At 48.3% G+C, this 18,700-nt stretch overlaps 8 protein-coding genes across 8 annotated transcripts; 5 read left to right on the forward strand and 3 right to left on the reverse strand.

Moving 5' to 3' along the window:
• Positions 1 to 313: 313 nt before the first annotated feature.
• On the reverse strand, positions 314 to 2,712 carry K444DRAFT_541353 (WD40 repeat-like protein; the record flags this gene model as incomplete). Its single annotated transcript, XM_024875791.1, has 4 exons — positions 314 to 1,596; positions 1,764 to 2,097; positions 2,232 to 2,287; positions 2,343 to 2,712. Coding segments are annotated over 4 exons (2,043 nt in total), but the record flags the coding sequence as incomplete, so codon positions are not given.
• A 684-nt stretch (positions 2,713 to 3,396) lies between these two features.
• Positions 3,397 to 4,867, forward strand: K444DRAFT_619021 (geranylgeranyl transferas-like protein type II alpha subunit). Its single transcript, XM_024881436.1, has 4 exons — positions 3,397 to 3,458; positions 3,509 to 3,619; positions 3,672 to 4,386; positions 4,432 to 4,867. The coding sequence occupies exons 1-4, from the start codon at positions 3,450 to 3,452 to the stop codon at positions 4,812 to 4,814; spliced, it is 1,218 nt and encodes a 405-aa protein (XP_024730382.1). The 5' UTR covers positions 3,397 to 3,449; the 3' UTR covers positions 4,815 to 4,867.
• Positions 4,868 to 5,488: 621 nt separating this feature from the next.
• Positions 5,489 to 6,045, reverse strand: K444DRAFT_619023 (uncharacterized protein). Its single transcript, XM_024881437.1, has one exon. The coding sequence runs from the start codon at positions 6,016 to 6,018 to the stop codon at positions 5,677 to 5,679; it is 342 nt and encodes a 113-aa protein (XP_024730383.1). The 5' UTR covers positions 6,019 to 6,045; the 3' UTR covers positions 5,489 to 5,676.
• Positions 6,046 to 7,062: 1,017 nt separating this feature from the next.
• Positions 7,063 to 9,091, forward strand: K444DRAFT_148263 (uncharacterized protein). The gene is made up of 2 exons (XM_024870585.1): positions 7,063 to 7,681; positions 7,744 to 9,091. The coding sequence occupies exons 1-2, from the start codon at positions 7,539 to 7,541 to the stop codon at positions 8,987 to 8,989; spliced, it is 1,389 nt and encodes a 462-aa protein (XP_024730384.1). The 5' UTR covers positions 7,063 to 7,538; the 3' UTR covers positions 8,990 to 9,091.
• Positions 9,091 to 10,170, forward strand: K444DRAFT_148270 (uncharacterized protein). The gene has a single exon (XM_024870586.1). It carries the CDS (start codon positions 9,193 to 9,195, stop codon positions 9,829 to 9,831), a length of 639 nt encoding a protein of 212 aa, XP_024730385.1. The 5' UTR covers positions 9,091 to 9,192; the 3' UTR covers positions 9,832 to 10,170.
• A 1,514-nt stretch (positions 10,171 to 11,684) lies between these two features.
• Positions 11,685 to 14,324, forward strand: K444DRAFT_668082 (uncharacterized protein). Its single transcript, XM_024887368.1, has 7 exons — positions 11,685 to 12,245; positions 12,296 to 12,405; positions 12,458 to 12,644; positions 12,703 to 13,413; positions 13,474 to 13,482; positions 13,531 to 13,641; positions 13,702 to 14,324. Exons 1-7 carry the CDS (start codon positions 11,880 to 11,882, stop codon positions 14,305 to 14,307), a joined length of 2,100 nt encoding a protein of 699 aa, XP_024730386.1. The 5' UTR covers positions 11,685 to 11,879; the 3' UTR covers positions 14,308 to 14,324.
• A 509-nt stretch (positions 14,325 to 14,833) lies between these two features.
• On the reverse strand, positions 14,834 to 16,242 carry K444DRAFT_619026 (uncharacterized protein). Its single transcript, XM_024881438.1, has 2 exons — positions 15,989 to 16,242; positions 14,834 to 15,942 (listed from the first exon to the last, which is right to left on the reverse strand). Exons 1-2 carry the CDS (start codon positions 16,192 to 16,194, stop codon positions 14,838 to 14,840), a joined length of 1,311 nt encoding a protein of 436 aa, XP_024730387.1. The 5' UTR covers positions 16,195 to 16,242; the 3' UTR covers positions 14,834 to 14,837.
• A 1,672-nt stretch (positions 16,243 to 17,914) lies between these two features.
• K444DRAFT_148336 (uncharacterized protein) lies at positions 17,915 to 18,655 on the forward strand. The gene has a single exon (XM_024870587.1). It carries the CDS (start codon positions 18,106 to 18,108, stop codon positions 18,568 to 18,570), a length of 465 nt encoding a protein of 154 aa, XP_024730388.1. The 5' UTR covers positions 17,915 to 18,105; the 3' UTR covers positions 18,571 to 18,655.
• The last annotated feature ends 45 nt before the right edge of the window (positions 18,656 to 18,700 follow it).

Genomic DNA, 18,700 nt, shown 5'->3' on the forward strand with positions numbered 1-18,700 from the left:
GTAAGAGAAATGAAACAATAAATTCCATTCTCCTCTCATCATTTGGAATATTTGACCTTGTGATCCCTTCTGCTTGCTGGCAAAGGCATGAGATGCAACACTGTGTAACTGGCTTTCCATCTCAAGTATAACTAAAACAAGCCTTAAGTATGGTTGCACAAAAATGCAGCAAAGAAAGAATGACGAGCTCAATTCTATATTGGGTATCAGCCATTCTAGCCCTAAGCAATATTCAACTCCTGCCCCCAATGGCCGAGCCTCGTACCTACCCCCAAGTCACGATTCATGAAACACAATGCATAATCCCATCAACCTATCGAATGACCTCCCCCTCCTTATCAATCCCCTCCAGCCCCTCAAGAATATCACTACCACCCAGCAGCCCTTCCCCACCAGCCGTCGTCTTCTGCCCCGCTGTCCACACCTCATGGAACTTGACACTCTCATCACTGCTTGCAACAACGATACACCCTTCCTGCGCCGTGCGACTCAATCCTCTGCCCCCTTCTCGACTCGTCTGACTCTCGTTCGGGCCCCCAGGATACGGGATTGCATATAACGCACGATGTTCGCCGTCCCAGGGTATGGCAGCAACTTGCTTGCATTCCGGCCACGAGAAGACGGCGATGCGGTAGGGATGCTCGGGCTGCGCGTATCCGAAGGTTGCAGCGATTTCACGACGGGTGGTTGACCAGATCAGAGATGTTACCTGCGCGGCTACGCTGATTGTTGCGAGGCAGGCGCCGGAGGAAGCGTGGTAGAAATGAATGCATTTGTCGTTGCTACCACCGCCTGTGGCGACGAGCCCATCTCGCCAGGGGCAAAATGCGATTGCTTTGACTGCTGCTCCGTGCGCCCAGCGATGTTTCTCGGAGCCTAGTTTGACTTCTTTGACGCCTCCTTGGCCAACAATGGTGTGGACACGTCGCATGCCATCTGCTTGGATGAAGACCTCTTCGGCAACCTGAGCTTCCTCTCGAGTGCTATGAAGCACTTTATTGGTCTGGAAGAGGCAGCAGAGGTTGTCGTTTCCGCCAGTTGCAAACATAGAGCCATCGTTGGAAAACGCGAGACCGCAGATCTGCTGCGTATGAACCATGATTCGGGCAAGGAGAGTCATCGAACCGGACCACCCGTTTCGGGTGACTTCCCACGCCTCCGGCCATTCGACAGAATAATAGTAAATATTTCCAACCTCGTCTCCGACGAGAAGATCCTCGGTCTTAACAGGTATTCCACTCGTAAGAGGGCAACGAGAGGGTCGCATCGTGGTATGGGGTCTCCATGTAACACATGCAATAGGGCAGGGCTGCTGAACCTCGAAACGTGGTAGCATGCTGTCATAAAGAGACATGAGAGTTAAGGAGCAGTCAGATCTACCGAAAGCCAAGATGGATCTGCATCCTTGAGTTGAAGAAAATGCAATGGAGGTAAGCCAGGCTCCACTTGCGGTTCCACCGTTGAGGAGATGCACACCTTGCATCTCGGACCATGCATAGAGTAGGGGACCAAGGCCGACAGCGAGGGTATGACAAGTAGGTGAGTACGCAAGGACAGAACAGTAGAAGTCATCTCGAAGATTCGGAGCATCCAACACTCTGCACGAGGTCAGTAAAGGGTCACATGCTTGAGAAGAAAAGACTTATTTGAAGGGGGCAATTGGAAGATTCCGAGCTTCTTTGGTTATCGGCGTTTCTGTTGTAGTCAGTTTTGGTTACACTCAGAGGTTTAAAATGGCGTGTGAGCTGGGGAGAGTCTCATACTATGATCGGTCGGTCCCATGACCCATTCAGTACCAGTCCAAGTAGTTTTCGACTCTAGTTCGGTCTGTCTCTCTTTCAGCGTAAGGTGTTTCTGCGGAGAGGTAGAAAAGTCCCGAAATTCAAGCACTCTGGAAACTCGGTCCAACTCAAGAGCATGAGCAAGACGATTCTCATGATTCTCAGACTCTTCCTGTCCTTTTGGTCGTGATGCCGAAAATGAAGTCGTGTAAAGAGGAGCATTTGTTCCGCTGCCAAGTCGACCCCCTCGCCCATTTGGGACTCCAAAGCTGGGAGGGGCAAGTCCGCCTACCCTCCATATTGTGCCGACACTTACCTGCAGCAATTAGCCGGCGGTGAATATGTTAGTGAGGTGTAGTTTTGGTCACGAGAGGTTTGGCTCTTGGGGGGGGGGATGTCTTGATATTTCGATACCTGCCTCTGAGAGACATGACACTGGCTGCTACTTACTTGCCTTTCTCCGTTGGGACCCGCTGGATCTCTCTGGAAAGCAAGAACGCTTCCACCTGCAATTCGATCAGCCCATACTACTGTGCGTAGTGCGGCGAGTCATACCTCCACTACCACTCCGTCTTCCAGAGTAGTTTCGTCGGGAAATTGGTCTGTTTGCTTGAGGAATTGGAGACGAAATTCGTCTGCGAGGATTGAAGGCATCGGGGCTGACATCTTTGTGTCTGAGCAGTTTCTCTTCAGTTGACAGAGCGTTGGGTTCCTTGTTTGCACGAAAACTTTGTATGACAGAATCGAGATCAGGCCTCCTCCTTGGCACGAATCGATCTGGACTCCGCAGTGAGCCTCTCGAATTCGAAGTTGAATTGGAATCAAAGATCTTCAATGACGGCCGGCGGAAGTATGTATTTTGCGATCGGGGATTGTGGCGCGGGAGGGTTGCAGCGGCGGGAAGTGGTTTATCATCGTCAGCAGGCCCGTCAAAAATACCAGTCAACTTGGAACATTTCCGAGAAGCGTCCTGGAAGGCTTCGACGAGGTCTGCCTGGTTGTCAGATACCAGCTCGAAATACTCCTGGCCACTCACCACAATGGGATTGCGCCCGCCGTGTCAATCGAATCTTGGGTATCTTGATTTCGTCGCCTGTGGAATCAACCCTGATAGGAGACTTCGGAATTCGGATTCCATGCGGCATATATCCACTGAAGAGAACCATGACTGAAACAAATGAGCGGGTTGAGGAGGCTGAAGATAGTCTGCTAAAGAGCCGCAAACTATCCTCTCTTCTCTCTCAGAACAAATGAAAGGATATCGAGAAAGAGTTTTCAGACGGAGACTCTTCGATGAATAGGAGAAAGGGTCCAATGGGATGTCCTTGGGAGTCCAAATGGGGTCCGAAGGACAATGAATCTGAGCCGGGCTGGGATGTTGTTGAGGCCAACCGAGAAGCCAGTGGAGCCAGACAAATCTGTACAATGACAATGAAATCCCGCGCTATTGAACGTTAGTGATACTTGAACAGTTAGTATATCTTCGTGACCTGGATGTTGGACGGTGGAGGAAAAGAGAGGAGGAGAGGAGAGACGGGAAAGTTAGAAAGTCATGACAATGTTGCTCTCTCGCTTGTCACGGGACTGACTCGCGCTTTCTTCAACGTCGAACCTGCATAATCATCGAGCCACCTTCAACTCTGGGCAAGAATAGGCGCAATCCCCAACATGGCCAGTGTATGATTATCGAGCCTTGCATGCATAACCTGGGCTGATATTTGAGGCAGCATGGTGTCCCGCGAGTAGCAGAGACAACGCAGAGAACAGAAGCACAGCGCCTGGAGGAAGAGCGCCAGATCCGAGAATACAGGGACTTGGAAGACCTGATCACGACGAAGGTGCGCGAGACGGCTGGCTACCATGGAGAGACTTGCTAATGTCGGGGGGCAGATCGCAGAGCGTCAATACACCCTCGAAGTCCTTGAACTCACCTCTAAGCTCCTCAAGAAGAACCCCGAATATTACACAATATGGAACGTCCGGAGACGTTTGCTAATCTATGGCTTATTCTCCAAACCATCGGTTTCATCCTCGCACTCGACGGAGTCGCTGAATACTTCTCTGATCGACACTACCAAGGCCTCTTCCGAAAATTCCTCCTTCTCTACTACCACTTCGTCCGCGGCCTCGACCACGATCCCGCAGAACCCCGTCTCCCCGAATCATGGGAGGAATGGTACAACTCTTGACCTGATAAAAGCAGACCTCGAATTTATGTTCCCTATAATGATGAAATATCCGAAATGTTATTGGCTATGGAATTATCGATTGTGGCTTTTGCAAGAAGCAAACGAGCGGCTAGAGCCTGAAGTAGCACGGGAACTTTGGAAAAGGGAGCTTACATTAGTGGGGAAGATGTTAGTGAAGGACAGCCGAAATTTCCATGGATGGGGTTACAGAGGAAGGGTTGTGTCTGAGTTAGAGAGTCCCAGGCTGGGTGGGCAGAGCATGGTGGAATCGGAGTTCGAATATACCACAAAGATGATCCACGGCGACAAAGGTCTCTCGAACTTTTCAGCATGGCATAGACGGAGCAAACTGATACCGCGACTTCTTGGTGAACGCAGCGCCAATGATGAAGCAAGACGGCAGTTTTTAGACGATGGTATCTTGTCCCTCTCTTGCTTAGTACAAGCTAACACGCTACTAGAATTTGAGCTCATCATCGCCGCCATGTACACTGATTCGTACCCATACCAGCAGTCTGCATGGTTCTACTACCAATTCCTCATGACGACTGTCACCGAATATGTTGGTCACGCCACCATTACCCCAAACTTCACTCCAGAAGACCGTGCCGAATACGTTACTCGACAACTTGTTATTCTCAAAGATATGTTGGATGGTGCAGAGGATTGCAAGTGGATTTACAATGCTCTGATCGATTATACGATGGCACTCTGTCGGATAGAAGAGCGAGCACCGGAATTAGATGAGAGGCAGGATTGCACAGCATGGCTGGCAGAGCTGAGAAAGCTTGACCCGGATAGAAGCGGTCGATGGGGTGATCTCGAGAACTCACCCAGGCAATAATTCCTGCGCCGGAAATAAATTCATAAATCTGCAGCAACTCCTCTGATTGCCCCAACTTGATATCACACAATGCAGTGGCTGATTTCCCAGTCGCACACCCAATACAGGAAATCTCGTGCCAAGTGGCCTATTATCAAAAAATGTTTTAGTGGCCTTCGCTTTCGATGGTTAGCAGATTTGCTCGTTCTTTCGAGATTCTCGATGTCGTAATCGAGGTTGCCGTACGGTCTTCGCATTTTCGCTTATGCTGATACTGCTCGTTCCATCCACCCACCACCTCGAGATATCTTATCCTTGTCAGGAATTCTGCGTATGCCATCATTACCATTCCATCGGATATCTCTCGCGCAGGTTTCTATCTGTCGAACGGTCCTCTTCTAGATCATCTCTATTAATTGCATGCCCAATCCTCTTGTGGTTTGGCTAGGCTCAATTGCTATTTTCCTTCCTCGTGCTGGACAGGGTCACCAGAATGGAAACCGCAAGGGTTCTCTATCCCGGGCTATTTCAAGCGGAGAAGAGGGGCAATGAAAGCATGCAAGAAGAATCTCCAACTCAAACCTCTGCAAATGTGGCCTGTGGAAAGATTCATGCTTATTCATGAGGCTCGTGAGGCTCATTATAGCTTCATAGCAAGGTAAAGAATCTCTGAAGATAACTCGGGAGAGAACCTCCTTCATTCCTTGCATATTTTTTCTCAAGGTAGGACCTACGTCAGCAATCCTGACTAGGATGTCAGATTACGTTAGCGTCCTTGTCAATACCACAGCGATCTTCACAGAGTCCACGATGTCGGAACCATCTACCGAAACTTGTCGATATGACTCACACGTAGGCAGATCATCAACTCACAGTCCTCTTGTCAGCATCTTGGTGCACCAAGGCCTTCTTCCATTCTCTGGACGTAAACGCAAGAATTTGTAGCACTAGCACAAAACACGACCCCACCCTCCACCCCACATTTCCTCCTCAACCATTCGTCCAGGATACCCTGCACAATAGCTTCCGCTTTCCCGTCCTCGGTCTCTTCATTGGGCAGAGAAAGTTTCAGAGCGGTAGCGATCGAGGTCGTAGTACTTTGCGAAGAGATGCAAAATCCAAGGGAGCTTAAGGCAAGGCACAACTTGCTAGGTCGCTCTAGGAGCTTGAAAATCTTAAACAGAAGGTCGACTGAGAGGCTGGAAAGCGACGCTTGAGATGCCATTATGCTCGGTTTGTGATTTGTAGCAACCTCGTGCACATTGGGAATGATGGCGAAGGGTACGTGTGCGGGAAGGGAGGAAGCTTCCCAAAGATTACGTAAGGCTAACCCAACCTTATTTCATCGTCGCAAGCAATTCCCTGGCTCATTGATCTCCATCGAAGATGTAGTTGAGCTGGCCTGCTTGGCGCCCCCACCTGGCCTATTACAGGGGTAGAAAAAAAGACCATAGTCCGTTACAAATTTTAAGGCACCAAATATTCTCTCTCTACTCCCTGTTCCTTCTTGTCTAATATAGATAATAGGATATAATATAAAATTGTTTCTCTATCGTTACTGAAACGTTTCTGAGGTATTCTTAATACGGGGCCTCCCTCCTGCCCCCTAACCCCCGGACCAATAATAAATCCCTAACTTGAACCCTAACTAAAGCGATTTGTAGCATGCTAGAAACGTTTCTAGGTATTTATTAAGAATAAGGACTTTGAGAAGTGAACTTGTATTTAGTAAAGTGTCGTTAAGGTGGCCCAAAAACGTTCCTAGCTGGTCTATTTAGCCTATTAGCCGGTTGGAAGGTTCCGAAACATAAGTGAATTTCAGGCATCACAAGCCGGCCACGTAAGAAAATAGCCTTTCAAGCCCCATGCTCAAGGCTAGGTGGAGACGCCAAACAGGCAGCTGGCCAGCTGGGCTACCTTCTTATCTCGATCCATGGGCAGCATCGCCGATCAATCATCCAACTCGGCGGACGAAGCACGGTTGGGTTTGTGTTCCGTTTTGTGTGACATGAGTCTGAAATTTGAGACAATTTGTTGCGCACTTGCCCGCCAGCCGCCAGCCTCATCAGCAAACCAGTTGGTTACCTGAGTCAAGCTGCTGGGTCGGTCTTAACTCCTGTTTTGCTCTTTTCTGCATGACGGAGGAGTTCTTGAGGTTGCGCAGTCTTTTGAGCCAGAGATGAAGTCATCACTTCAGCTCCCTCTGATAGCGGGCTAGAGCAAGACCACTTGAGCATCCAAGTTTTCCCACTAAGCTTCCGATAAGACTAGACTAGATTTTATGCCTCTCCTTTTATAAGCCTTTTATAATTTCTTTTTTCCCTTGGGATGTACATGGGTGTTTTGCGTGCTTCATTCGGTGCTGAAAACGGAAGGTCATACAGTGTCGAATGTCTGAGTGATCTTTGATTCGACACCATCCTCGGAACTCCTCTTTGCAGGAACGGCTGCGGAAGCCACCCGGTATCTCGGATTGGCCCTGGCAAGCGACGCCCTGGCGGTGTGGTGGGATCTTCCAAGTAATATCATTGGTCAGTTCTGGAACTGGCGAGGGAAATGCAGCAGATCGTGATCCCACGGCCGTGGGATCGAAACTTCGCAGAAATCGAGTTAGGGCCCTAGCACCTAACATGCGGGATCGTTACTGCTCTCCGGAAGAGTTGGATCATTTCGCAGTCTATCATCAACCTTCGATTAATGTTTGTCTTGTTTCTATCCTTCTGCGCCTGAAGATTAACAACCAGTATGGCTCCTTCGAAGCCGGGAGGCAGACCCAAGAACGCTTGGAATTCTTCCAGGAGAAGAAAACTGGTGCACCTCTACACGTTGACAGATCTCAATACGGCAGAGATTGGGAAGGTTCTTAAGGCGGATCAGTTCAACCCTTGGTAAGCCCGTATCATTCCGATTGTCAATTGAGCTATGGTCAACATTGCTGACGCTCTTCTAGTTTGAGAGATATTCAAGCAAGGCTCAAAGATCTCTTACCTAGCGACTACACAAAGAAATTCCATCAATATCGACCAAGAAATGGAACCTCCGCCAATGTACGCCTCGAAGGGCTCCAACAACATCGTCAAGCTCGAAAGTCAAGCGCTGTGCGGTTTGCGAAGGACAAACAGACACTGCTCTCTACTCGGGGAGATAATACCCACCCATTGACAGATCCATACCGAGATTTTGAGGGGCCCTTGTCAGCATTTCGCAACTATTATGAAAACCAGAGTGTATCTGTCAAATGGCAGCAGTTATCTCTGTCTGCTCATCCATCAGAGTCGCAACTAATCACGCCTTCGCTGCTCCTCTTGGATGGCTCAAGTGTTCCAAGCACTTCAGTCAACCCAAATTCCCAACGCCAAAGCACTGCAATTCAGTGCCCGAATTCCCAGTCAACGCCAGATCTTTCGCTGGAGCAATCTCAAGAGCCAATTCGTCCAACAAGCCCTTCTTCCACTGCAAGTATCCAGAGCTTGCAGGCAAGGCTTCCACGTCATGCTGCCTCTGTAATTCGGCACGTTCGATCAGTTCTACGCTACTCCTCCAGCAACTCTTCGAGGTCAAGCACCTCGGTACGTTCGAGTTGGGTATCCTTTCGAAGCCAGATGTCAATAGAATCAGCATTCTCGACAGGCGCTTCATTGTTAGACGGTGATTCAATCTCATTAGACACAGAGACTAAGGATTTCGATACCTGCCCTTCAGAACGAATGTATTATCAGCGGCCTGTACTATCTGCCTCATCACCTGCAAGCCCAGGAATTCAAGCCAAGACGATCAATATCAGAATGAGATCTCCATCGGCTAGGCATTACAGCAACGTATTGAAAAGAAGAGGGTGTGATTGTATATTTACCGTTGGAAAACAATCACCTTCAAACAATTGGCCTAATCAGTGTGGAAATTGCGGCCTGGCCCCTGTGCATCTGCTTGCTCTCAGCCTAGCAGGAGTCAATCAAATCTGGGATTTCCATCTGGAAATAAACCAAAAAGATTTTTTGGACAACAGACCTCTTCACTTTGCGGCTATGACTTCCCAGACTGACCCCGAGGTCTTTGTCAAATTGGTCGACATGGGGGCAGATGTCGGGTCTGTAACCACCTGTGGAGAGAGACTTTTCTACACCTTCTGTTCAGACATTTATTGGCGAAAAATGTGTCAAAATTCATACCCCTCTTGCGGCGTCTGGAAGCTCTAAACTTTTCATTCACAAGCCGAGATTATTTCGGTCGTCAGCCATTTCATGCCCTTCTTCGTCGGCGTCAAGGGGGTCATGACTTCTTACTCAACGATGTCGGCACGCTTGAGGAAGTATTTGCAATAGCGAAGCCCGATTTTGATGCCCCGAACTGTGCTGGTCACAGCCTCAGGAGCCTTCTCTCCACAGTCTCTGGAAATAAGATGTCCAAGCGTACAGTGAACCTACTACTCTCTTCATACCCGACGTCAAAGAATATTACTGTGGATTTCCAGATCAAGATGAAGAACTTACTTTCCAAGACGGACTATGATTGGTCAATGCTGGCCGAATGGCTGGCTATTGAGAATCGATCGGTCTGGATTGACCACCAAGGCAACACAGCATTGACAGCCTTGCTAAAGTGTTGGAGCTCTGATCAAGACGAGCTTTTACTTGAAGATATCATCAAAGGGATGGTCCGAATGGGAGCGCAAATTCACATGCGTGATCGGAAAGGAGAGACTGCTCTAGCCATTGCAGCTCGGCGAGGATTGCGACCCGCAGTCACAACCCTGATTGCGTCGGGTGCTTCGATCCACTCCACCACCCTCCGCGGCGTGAGCATCTTGAAAAACGCCCGAAAGAGTTTGAGTCAAGCGAAGCGTGACGGCGATGACAAGCTTTACGCGAGGATTTGGAGTTGCATTGTGTACCTGGTGGACCTTAAAGCTTGTGAATTCCCTTCTGAGCGTCGAGAGCGTTGGGCGGCGTGGGCGCCTGATTCTCATTTCGGCTGGGAGGGAAAAGGAGAGAAGGAAACGACTATTCATCAAGCACTCGTTGAAGGAGGTTTCCTTTAAATCTAAACCAGTATCGTTTGACAGCGTTGTGGATTATGTGGTCCAGATTGGGGACACTGGTGGGACTTCCTTGAAGCATATTTCTGCTCCTTTCAGAGTCGGTTGCGCAGTCTCCTTTTGTATTTGCTAAATCTTTGCTTCTATACGTCTTGCCATCTCCCCCTCCCAAAAAAGAAGTCGACACATAAATTCTCTCATCAGGTTTCCTGTCTTCGTATCCTTCATGCAGTTATTGAGGAGAATCCTGAACGCAGACATGGGGACTGGAGTCCCTTAGAATTGAATAAATAAATTCAAGACACTTCCGAGTTGAAATCTTCAATATTTCAGGATGCATGGTTCCTTTTCTTTCAAAGACATCTAAACCGATTTGGCCAAAGCATTAACAGGATGTGAAACGATGAGGTTGGGTAGCAAAGGGAAAGGATGACTCTACGAAGATTGCGGCATAAAGTGACGGGATTACAGGGCATTCGTACTGCAAGTCCATTTTCAGGCCACTTTCTACCACACTCACTCACTGAAGCCCCCTATATTTCCAGGCTACTCTCCTGTAAGCACGCTATAAACTATAAACAAGGGGTACCACGCCTTTAGAAGGCATGTCCCCTGTACATACAGGGGCAGAGTCGCTAAAGGGTCCTATATAATAGCTCTCTCACAGCGTCCGAGCGCTATAGTTGCTCCGCCAGCAACATTGTAACCCCTGAAGATCTTCAAACGCCTTGCAAATGTCTTACAGCCCTTGTTTTAGGGATTCAGGCCTAGAGTTACAATGCTTATAGCGGGTGTAGTACCTTAAACCACACCCTGGAGTCCGCTAAGACCCCTACGCGAGCGTAAATGCCCTGTAATCCCGTCACTTTATGCCGCAATCTTCGTAGTTATGCCCGGTTCCCAGATCATGTAATGAAAACATCCACCAGCATTTTCTCCCTTCTCTCAATCATTGGCATGCCCTCTTCATCCATGCTCCCGTGGTTATACGCCAATGAAATAATCTTGTGATATTCTCCACCCAGTTCTGGGTTCGAGACATGGCGACAGGAATCGTCACGTCGAAGGAACCAGGGGACTGGGGAGTTAAAGAACAGCTGGTTGTTTAACCCGAGTCCTCACCTATACAAATCCGTTTCTGTCCGAACAGATGAGCAGGGCTGCTTTATCGGTAATACTGGGTGGGCTAGGGTGGTAAGGGTGAGGCGAAGGTAGGAAGCAGGTGAATAGTAATAAGCAATAGTGGATAGCGGCAGAGTCAGCCTGAGCATGCATTAAGAGGCAATTTTAGCGCCTCGAGGGGCTCGTTTTAGCACCCTTGAGGCCCGGTTGCACATTCCTTATCTCAAAGCGCAGATCTTATTTAGACCTCTTATCCCCTCCAGCTCGGATAAGCTCTAATTCCCCAGGCTCCATACTTCACAGCGCCATCAGAGCTACCAGACCCACTTCCCGACTATACTTCTATCGCGCTTATTTTTTAGAGTTGTAGTTCTAAAGAAAGAGGCAGGTAGTAAAGTCGCGATACTGCCACGATGCGATTTTGATGCCCCCAACCCCCCCGCCTCCCCGCAAAAAGAAGCAGGGTTTAAATGATGTTTCGCCTACCGCTGTAAAGCGGTAAGCAAAACACTAGCCCTTGCACCTCCGTATTACTAACGGCCCCAAGAGGCACAGAGCCTTACACACAGACAGCCATGCCTCAGCTGGCAGACCGAAGGGCTTTCTTTTGATCAGCCACAAATACGCCGATGCAGGGTTATCAGAGCATCCAATTTCCACTCTCGTGTCACCCCGTCGCCTCTACCATTTTGCCCTCAAAAACCATTCCCAAATCCATATCCTGTAAACAAGGCCGGGTGGGATACAGCACAATCCTGGCACGACTGTCGGTCGTGCTTATGAGACAGCCTTGTGATAATCAACCTGTGGACTCCATTTGATTTATGCCCGACGGCGATTGCGAGCCCAAATGAGCTCTGGTAGTCTTGTATTTCAAAAATCGGATCATTGACCAGAAGATTTTGGGTCATTTTGAATACTCTCCGCTAATGTCGTCAACCGCCATCAAATCTGCGTTGTCCGAGTTGGCTCAAAACGAGGCAGATTCCGAACAATTAGGATTCGATTTTGAACTACATTATGATCTCCACGGCAAGAGCTTGCAGGATATATTCAGCGAGATTCTTCAAGACAGTTCGTCTTCAAAACATATCCACAACTGGGACAAGAAACTCCTTCCAAGCCCAGTTCACGCCATAGCTAAAGTTGGGGCAAAATATCTCCGGGAAAAGGCTTATGGAATTCTTGAGACTCATTCAGCAGTCGAAGAAGTCTTGCCTGCATCATGGGCCAACTGCGGCCCCACGGCTGTGCGGTTTCCAGATGATATAGGTGGCCGGTTGTTCTTTACTAAGGTAGGGGCTCCCGCAATGAAAACATTTGCACAAAGCTAATTAGCTCTTAGAACGCGCTAAAGGCGAATAAAGATGACGCGGGTCCACTTGAACGTGTCAAAGACAAACCTGGGAGAGCTGTTCCTCTTCGAGCATTAAACTTTGCCCAAGGGCGAGTCATGTTAGTCACCTGTTGATAGTCTTGCTCTGCTGCTAACGCAAAAATTGTGTAGATACATCAAAGATCAGCTCCCGTATCCCGAAAGAGCCACACTTCTCATGCTATACACTTTCTGTATCCGTCTGCAGTATGAAGACTACCGCTATATCCATGCCTTCATCGAACGACATCTGAGCCTGCGATCTGAGCTAAAACTTCCATATCATTGGCAAGAGACGTCACCACCACAACTAGACACGGTAAGTCAATACATTGTTGTGTAGTTTGTGCGTCATAATATCTGCTAACGAGCTTCAGTCGCTCCTGCTATGTTATAAGAGAGTCACTCTCTCCTGTCATATAAGTTACCTCACCTTAAACTCGGGCTACGAAGACGAAGACAAAGCAGAAAAGCTTGACCGGGCTAGTTTATTCCCACTCAAAGAGAACATAGGACCCACAAAGTCCATCACCCCACCTCTTTTCAAAGCATCCGTCTCAGTACTGCTTACACTTGCAGTTCCCGAGGAGTCTACGACCCGGAAAGAAGAAGTCGAGCTTTTGAGCACTCCTCAGGCGCTATGGACCATTCTAGTGGTCAACAGTTCCTCGGCATTTCTTGCCTCTGCCGAGCTTCGCCAGCATTTGACACCCATTGCTCAATTTGTTCGCGGTGTAGCTTCATCGTTATACACACAACAGGTTAACGCGCGAATGATCCACAATTTGTTGAGAAATCAACTTAACACTTCAGATGATGGGACCATCTTCGATGATGAAAATTTCACCAAGTCCATATTATACCACTGGGCTATCAAGACGTGTGACGCATTGAGCGAATCGCTTGCTTCTAGCCTTAGGTTCATCCAAGGAATGCTAAACAGCAACGTGGAAAAGCTTTGTAGCGAAGCTCACGATCAAGAGAAGATTGGAATAGATCACTGGGTACAGCAACTAAAGAAAGAGATTTTTGAGCTGGAAGAATTGCACGCGCAGATACTGGCTATGAAAAGCCAAGTGCAGGAGAGCGTAAGAGTTCCCAATCTAAAGAACCCTTAAAAGTATGAAAAATGCTAACATTATCATTAGAGAAACGCAGTAGGAATCCACCACCTAGCTTCCTATCACAACTAACCATCTGCATAGCTACACGGCGTTACAGCGGTTTTGGAGAGCCGGCTGGCCTTACAGCAAGGGAAACGGATGAAGACTTTAGCCTATCTGGCAACCGTATATATTCCATTGACAGCGTCAACGGTATAATTCTCCGTCTCTCAGCCACTACCCGTTCAAAATTTTACTAATAAATCCTACCAGGCGATATATAGTATGAGCGTTCTCCCCGAATCTGCCACATTTGTATCATTCTTCATCGTTCTGGCAATCTTCTTCGTATTTACCACCGTTTTGGTCTTTAACCTCGAGACACTCGTAACGAAAATGCGCCGTCCAAGTTCTTCAGTTGTAGCGAAAATTCGACTGCCAGGCTCTGCACTAGTAACCAACATCCGCTTACCGAGCTCTTTGGTGGATGTGGTTTCATTGTTCAGAATATACATCAACGGTTATATTAAAATGCTGGATCCTCATACCGACTACAATATTCCATCCCTCGGCAAACGTAATTTCCTATGGTGGATCCTACGAACCTCAACTATTGTGGTTTTGCGCTCTTTCCTTCTTCCCGAGATCCATATGCCAATGGATCAGTATAACATGTTTTTATACAGGCATAATCCCTTCGCACGCGTCATATATATTCTTCCATGGTGGGGTGTTCTTCTAAACATAGTTCGGGGAATTCTAATCCCGGCTTGGATCGTTTTGGCGGCGGGGATTATCTGTTATCAAGTATTGCTCGATATAATTTCGGCGTTCATCTCAGTATTGCTCGGGTTGGGTCAATTATGGCGTACAAAATAAACCCAACTACGAATGCCCTCCTTCGTCAGTTCTACATAACCATTGTCCAATGTTGTCCAGCGGTAAGTTTTCTTGCAATTGAGTCACCGAAATAATCTTCCGCAATGTTTTATTTAGCAGAATTTTCCCATGCCTTCCTTATTCTATCTTTGAGTGACAAGATGCTTCGACATTTCTTACTACCACTGAACTTGCGCACTCTTTATAGAATGGCGCCGATAATAAACGCCAGGAAGCAAGGTGCGCCCATAGGCTTATAGCTACAGGCACATCGGTTTTGTAGGACTGTGCCTCAGGGTGTTCGCGTCGGCAGTGATAATTTAGGGTGCTGCAAGGCGACAAGGGCTGACATCGACAAAACCACCTGCATACCCCCGTTGTTACTTAGTATATCGCGTGCCAGGGACTTGCAGCTGGGGTTTATTATCCCAGGACCTGTTATGCCCGATGCCTTTGGCAAGTGCCAGGGTGCCAAGAAATTGATGCTCTACCGAACTTCGCGGTTGGTCAAGTATATAGAGAATGTCTTTTCATTGTTGTGCTTGAATGTTGGTCGGCGTTGATGTAAAGTAACAGCTTGTCCCACGGTCGATTGTGTTAACCACAATCATATCCGCATACCATGAAGGATTAAGCACTATCCCCCACACACGGCAATCCTTCAAGATCTCGAAGTATTGGCTCCTTGCTGTCTCGAAAAAAATGTCTATATCTCCTCTCCAACTCACGAGGATCCTCTTGTTCTTTTCTAACAGTGATTCGGCAATGACCATCAACACGCAGTACACGAGTCGCCGGTGTCTTTCAAGTCTTGCTAGGAGCGATACGAGTTGGTTTACCAAGAGACGTACCATATTCTTTGCTAGGCTCCATTCCGTCTGTTGAAGGGCAAGCCTCCACATGTCTGCCCAAGTGGGTCTCAACTTCTGAAGCGGGTGCTGAAATTTCAGATCGGCTTTCAGCACAGCTTTGGTCAGTGCGTTCAACACTTCTTGCTCCTCTCGAATCTCATCTATGAGGTCGAACAGAGTCTCATCTCCATCAGTCCAGCGTGTCCAGTTGACGGAAAGGAGAGTCCGGCAACAAGCCGAATCCCCCAGAAACCGCAAGGCATAATGCATGCATTCTCCACCAGGCTTCCAATTCCTCAACAGTGTTTCCACTGCCCATTGTGTCATCACCGGTGACTTGGCTAGAAGCTGGAGGCTTTCAGTATGTGTTCGAAACGAGAAGAACATCAAGGATGTGTTGACAATGATTGCTTCGAGGTTCAGGGATTGAGAAAAGAGGTCGTTCGTGACCCAGTCGGTTGCAATTGACGGCGTTTGGCAGAGGAGTGCTGTTTGCCGTGTGCTCGGTAACGTATGTTCGGAGCGGGACGGGAGCTCGTAGATATGGGATGGCGAAGGTGAAAGACTATCGTTCATAGTCGAGTCAGTCATGGATGGACTCAAGGCGTCCAAGGGGAGACTGGACTCCTCGGTTGCCAAAACCAGAGGAAGTGGGCTGACTTTGGACGAAACATAAATTGGCTGGCTTTGAGTCTTTTTGGTGGGTTCCTTGCAAAGTTGGACTTTTTTGCGTCGATTCTTCCGAATTTTCCATTCGTCAAGCTTCAGCTTGTAAGTACGTGATCTAAAGTCAGTCAGCGAAGCAGTCGATGGCATGTGATTGATCTGACGCTGCCACGAAACCATGCTTGATTCTCATAATCTTGCGTACCTCCTCGAGCGTGTATCCCCGAGTGAGATAAAGTTCCTCGATCACATCTTTGTGGAATGCCCAATTCTCAGGCATAATGAGATCCCTCTTGATACTTAAGTAGCCGTCGAATAACGGAGAAAGTTTGGACTCTGATTGTTGGAAACGACAAGGAGAACGGGGCATATGATATTCAAGACAATGTGGAGCAGAGCATTGCGAGGAGCATTCGTGCAGCTCTTTGGGTGCGGGACTTTGCCAAGTGGGATTGCACTTTGGTAGCTGCCTCATCCAAGGCGGGCGGTAACCCCACGCCCAGGGTGGGGGAGGCATTGGCGGCTGAGCCTTCCTCACACGCCACCACTTGCCTCATGAGAAGAGGTGCATCGTCCATCTACACCCCAAAAAAAAAACACCCAATTTTATTCGGTGGTCTAGAAATGAGGTCGCCGAAGCCAAGCGCTACAAAATATTGCCAAACACAAGTCCTATTGCACTTTTTTAGTTTCATGCCATTGCTCATTGATTGGCCTGGGTGTCATCCGTGTCTTCCAAGACACATCCCGCGGGGGACGACGTAACCCCCACCCGGAAAATTGAAGGACGCTTAACAGCCTCGTTTTCCCAAAGCTCCCCTATATCGGCGAGGGCTTCTCTCCCGGGGGCGGGTGAAGAGTCTTATTTCGCCAACTTCGAGAGGAAAGTAGGCAGATTCCGACAAAGATTCCAACTGAGTCGAGGGAGATCCTTGATGAAAAAGGAAGAATGGCGCCAATTTCGCGCAAGGCTACCACGCCTCTTCACGATCATCTCTAGGTTGGCGGATTGAATAGTCCTCTCCTTTGGATTGCTCTGGCCTGGGAGGACCGGGCCGGTGTGTGTTTTGTCTAGGAATCACTCCAAGTGCCGAGAAAGACGACAGTTGTGTATTGAGGTTGAAGAAGTGGCCTCGATGTGGGGTATTTTTGCGCGGTACGTCAAGGCAACATGCAAGTCGCAGTTTTCTTTTGGTCACACGGCCAATCAGTTAAAAGTTACAAAATCTCAGGGTTTTGATTTATGTTCGCGACTATTCAAGTTTTTGAGGGCATCATATTAATATCATATCATAAGTAAAGCTTCAGGGGAAAATAGATGCTGGTCGTTCGCGGGGTTTATGGTCCCAAATGGTGGGATGGTTTTATTAAAAATTACAAGCGAGATTGGAGGCGTGCATTTCAACGTCACCTCCCACCGAAATTTCATTCTCCCATCCCGTTCCGCAGATATGCCAAACAAAGAGAAGACCTGACCTGCTGGTGAGTCTGCAGCTTCATTATTGGTCTCATTCAATTTGCTTAGGAGACTTTTGCTGGCTGTATCCACAGGCATCAGGACGCAGGGTATGTCGGAAGCGATCCACCCGATGCCTCAAACCTTCTCCAGATACTCCCAAGAGAGATCCGAAACTAAATCTACAATGATCTCTTCTCCTCTCAACTCGGAGTGGTTTCCATTCAAAGAGATACAAACGATGACAATTTACCCCATATACAATTATGACAGGTGAAGATTATGAATCTGACGAGATACGGCTGTCTTTGCTCCGAACCTGCCGGCAGATATACAACGAATGTGAAGATATGTTGGGGAAGTGCAGCACACTGGACCTGGAGAGTTTGTTGCATTATGGCATCTATAAGCTTCAAGCAGGAATATAGGATAATGTCCGGGCATCCAGGTCCACCCTCACTTCTTAGCAAGTCCCGCCATGAAGGCGAAGTTTAGGACGATGATCTTCGCGGGATGCTCAAAGAGGCGGCAAATTGGTCGATACATGGCAAATTGAATTCTATGACGTTGCATGTCAGGGGAGCAGGAGGCCCGGAGCCAGGATATCTTCCCACCGAGGACTCGGCCAACACATCTCCGTCTGGAAGAAAATACCATGGCACACTGATCTCAATGGGACAGCGGATTGACCACGTTGCAATCGAAATGCCGAAGGAGCTACATGTTTCTCATCAGCGAGTCAAAGTTTTCCAAGGTTTCTGCCCATAGCTTACCTCAACAAAAATTATTCAACACCATTGTCGCGAGATTTTACCCCAGACACTGATGCCTTCCGTAACCAAAGACCAACTCCAGCGTCGACTCCCTCACCTTAAACTTCTCCGGGGACGCTTCCAGCCACCTCACTGGCCGGAATTGATCTGCGTTTTGACCCCACACATCTTTATCCCGAACGACTCCAAAGATTCCCCAGCCGATTTTCGTCCCTCCAGGTACGAATTTGCCGTGATTCCATCCCCGCAGGGTGGCACCTTCTTGGGTAAGAGTTCTACAACTGGAGGATGGATGCGGAGTCCTTCTTTGAGAACTGCCTGGAGTTATGGGAGTTGGCGTGCTTCTGAGACCTTGATAGAAGAAGAGATGGGATTGCTTGAAAACTCTTTGCGGAGCTTGGCAGTTATGCGAGAATTTATTACCAAGTGCAGCATGGTGGTGCGGATTACGGTGGCAGTGGTGTCAGAACCAGCGATGCTGAAATCATTAGCCTGTTGTTTTGGAAGACGTGTGTGAAAGCTATACTTCTGAACAACTATCTCTGACTCAGCATCTTCTTGATTAAGCCCATGGGCGATAAAGGAACCCAGCATGTTTTTCTCAAGTTTCTTGTTTTGGCTCGAATCGCTGAGCAACAACCTTTTTC

The sequence above is a fragment of the Hyaloscypha bicolor genome (assembly GCF_002865645.1).
Source record: "Hyaloscypha bicolor E unplaced genomic scaffold K444scaffold_142, whole genome shotgun sequence".
Classification (NCBI taxonomy): Eukaryota; Fungi; Ascomycota; class Leotiomycetes; order Helotiales; family Hyaloscyphaceae; genus Hyaloscypha; species Hyaloscypha bicolor.

What these genes read in the sequence shown, in the direction of transcription:
- K444DRAFT_148270 (XM_024870586.1), top strand. Translation starts at nt 9,193, where the DNA reads ATGTCCAAGCGTACAGTGAACCTACTACTCTCTTCATACCCGACGTCA.
- K444DRAFT_668082 (XM_024887368.1), top strand. Translation starts at nt 11,880, where the DNA reads ATGTCGTCAACCGCCATCAAATCTGCGTTGTCCGAGTTGGCTCAAAAC. An exon ending in GCCGGTTGTTCTTTACTAAG is followed by an intron (nt 12,246 to 12,295) that starts GTAGGGGCTCCC and finishes ATTAGCTCTTAG; the next exon opens with AACGCGCTAAAGGCGAATAA. An exon ending in TTCCATTGACAGCGTCAACG is followed by an intron (nt 13,642 to 13,701) that starts GTATAATTCTCC and finishes AAATCCTACCAG; the next exon opens with GCGATATATAGTATGAGCGT.
- K444DRAFT_148336 (XM_024870587.1), top strand. Translation starts at nt 18,106, where the DNA reads ATGCCTTCCGTAACCAAAGACCAACTCCAGCGTCGACTCCCTCACCTT.
- K444DRAFT_619023 (XM_024881437.1), bottom strand. Translation starts at nt 6,018, where the DNA reads ATGGCATCTCAAGCGTCGCTTTCCAGCCTCTCAGTCGACCTTCTGTTT.
- K444DRAFT_619026 (XM_024881438.1), bottom strand. Translation starts at nt 16,194, where the DNA reads ATGCCCCGTTCTCCTTGTCGTTTCCAACAATCAGAGTCCAAACTTTCT. An exon ending in AAGCATGGTTTCGTGGCAGC is followed by an intron (nt 15,943 to 15,988) that starts GTCAGATCAATC and finishes GACTGACTTTAG; the next exon opens with ATCACGTACTTACAAGCTGA.
- K444DRAFT_148263 (XM_024870585.1), top strand. Translation starts at nt 7,539, where the DNA reads ATGGCTCCTTCGAAGCCGGGAGGCAGACCCAAGAACGCTTGGAATTCT. An exon ending in GCGGATCAGTTCAACCCTTG is followed by an intron (nt 7,682 to 7,743) that starts GTAAGCCCGTAT and finishes ACGCTCTTCTAG; the next exon opens with TTTGAGAGATATTCAAGCAA.
- K444DRAFT_619021 (XM_024881436.1), top strand. An exon ending in AAGACCTGATCACGACGAAG is followed by an intron (nt 3,620 to 3,671) that starts GTGCGCGAGACG and finishes GTCGGGGGGCAG; the next exon opens with ATCGCAGAGCGTCAATACAC. An exon ending in ACGGCAGTTTTTAGACGATG is followed by an intron (nt 4,387 to 4,431) that starts GTATCTTGTCCC and finishes ACACGCTACTAG; the next exon opens with AATTTGAGCTCATCATCGCC.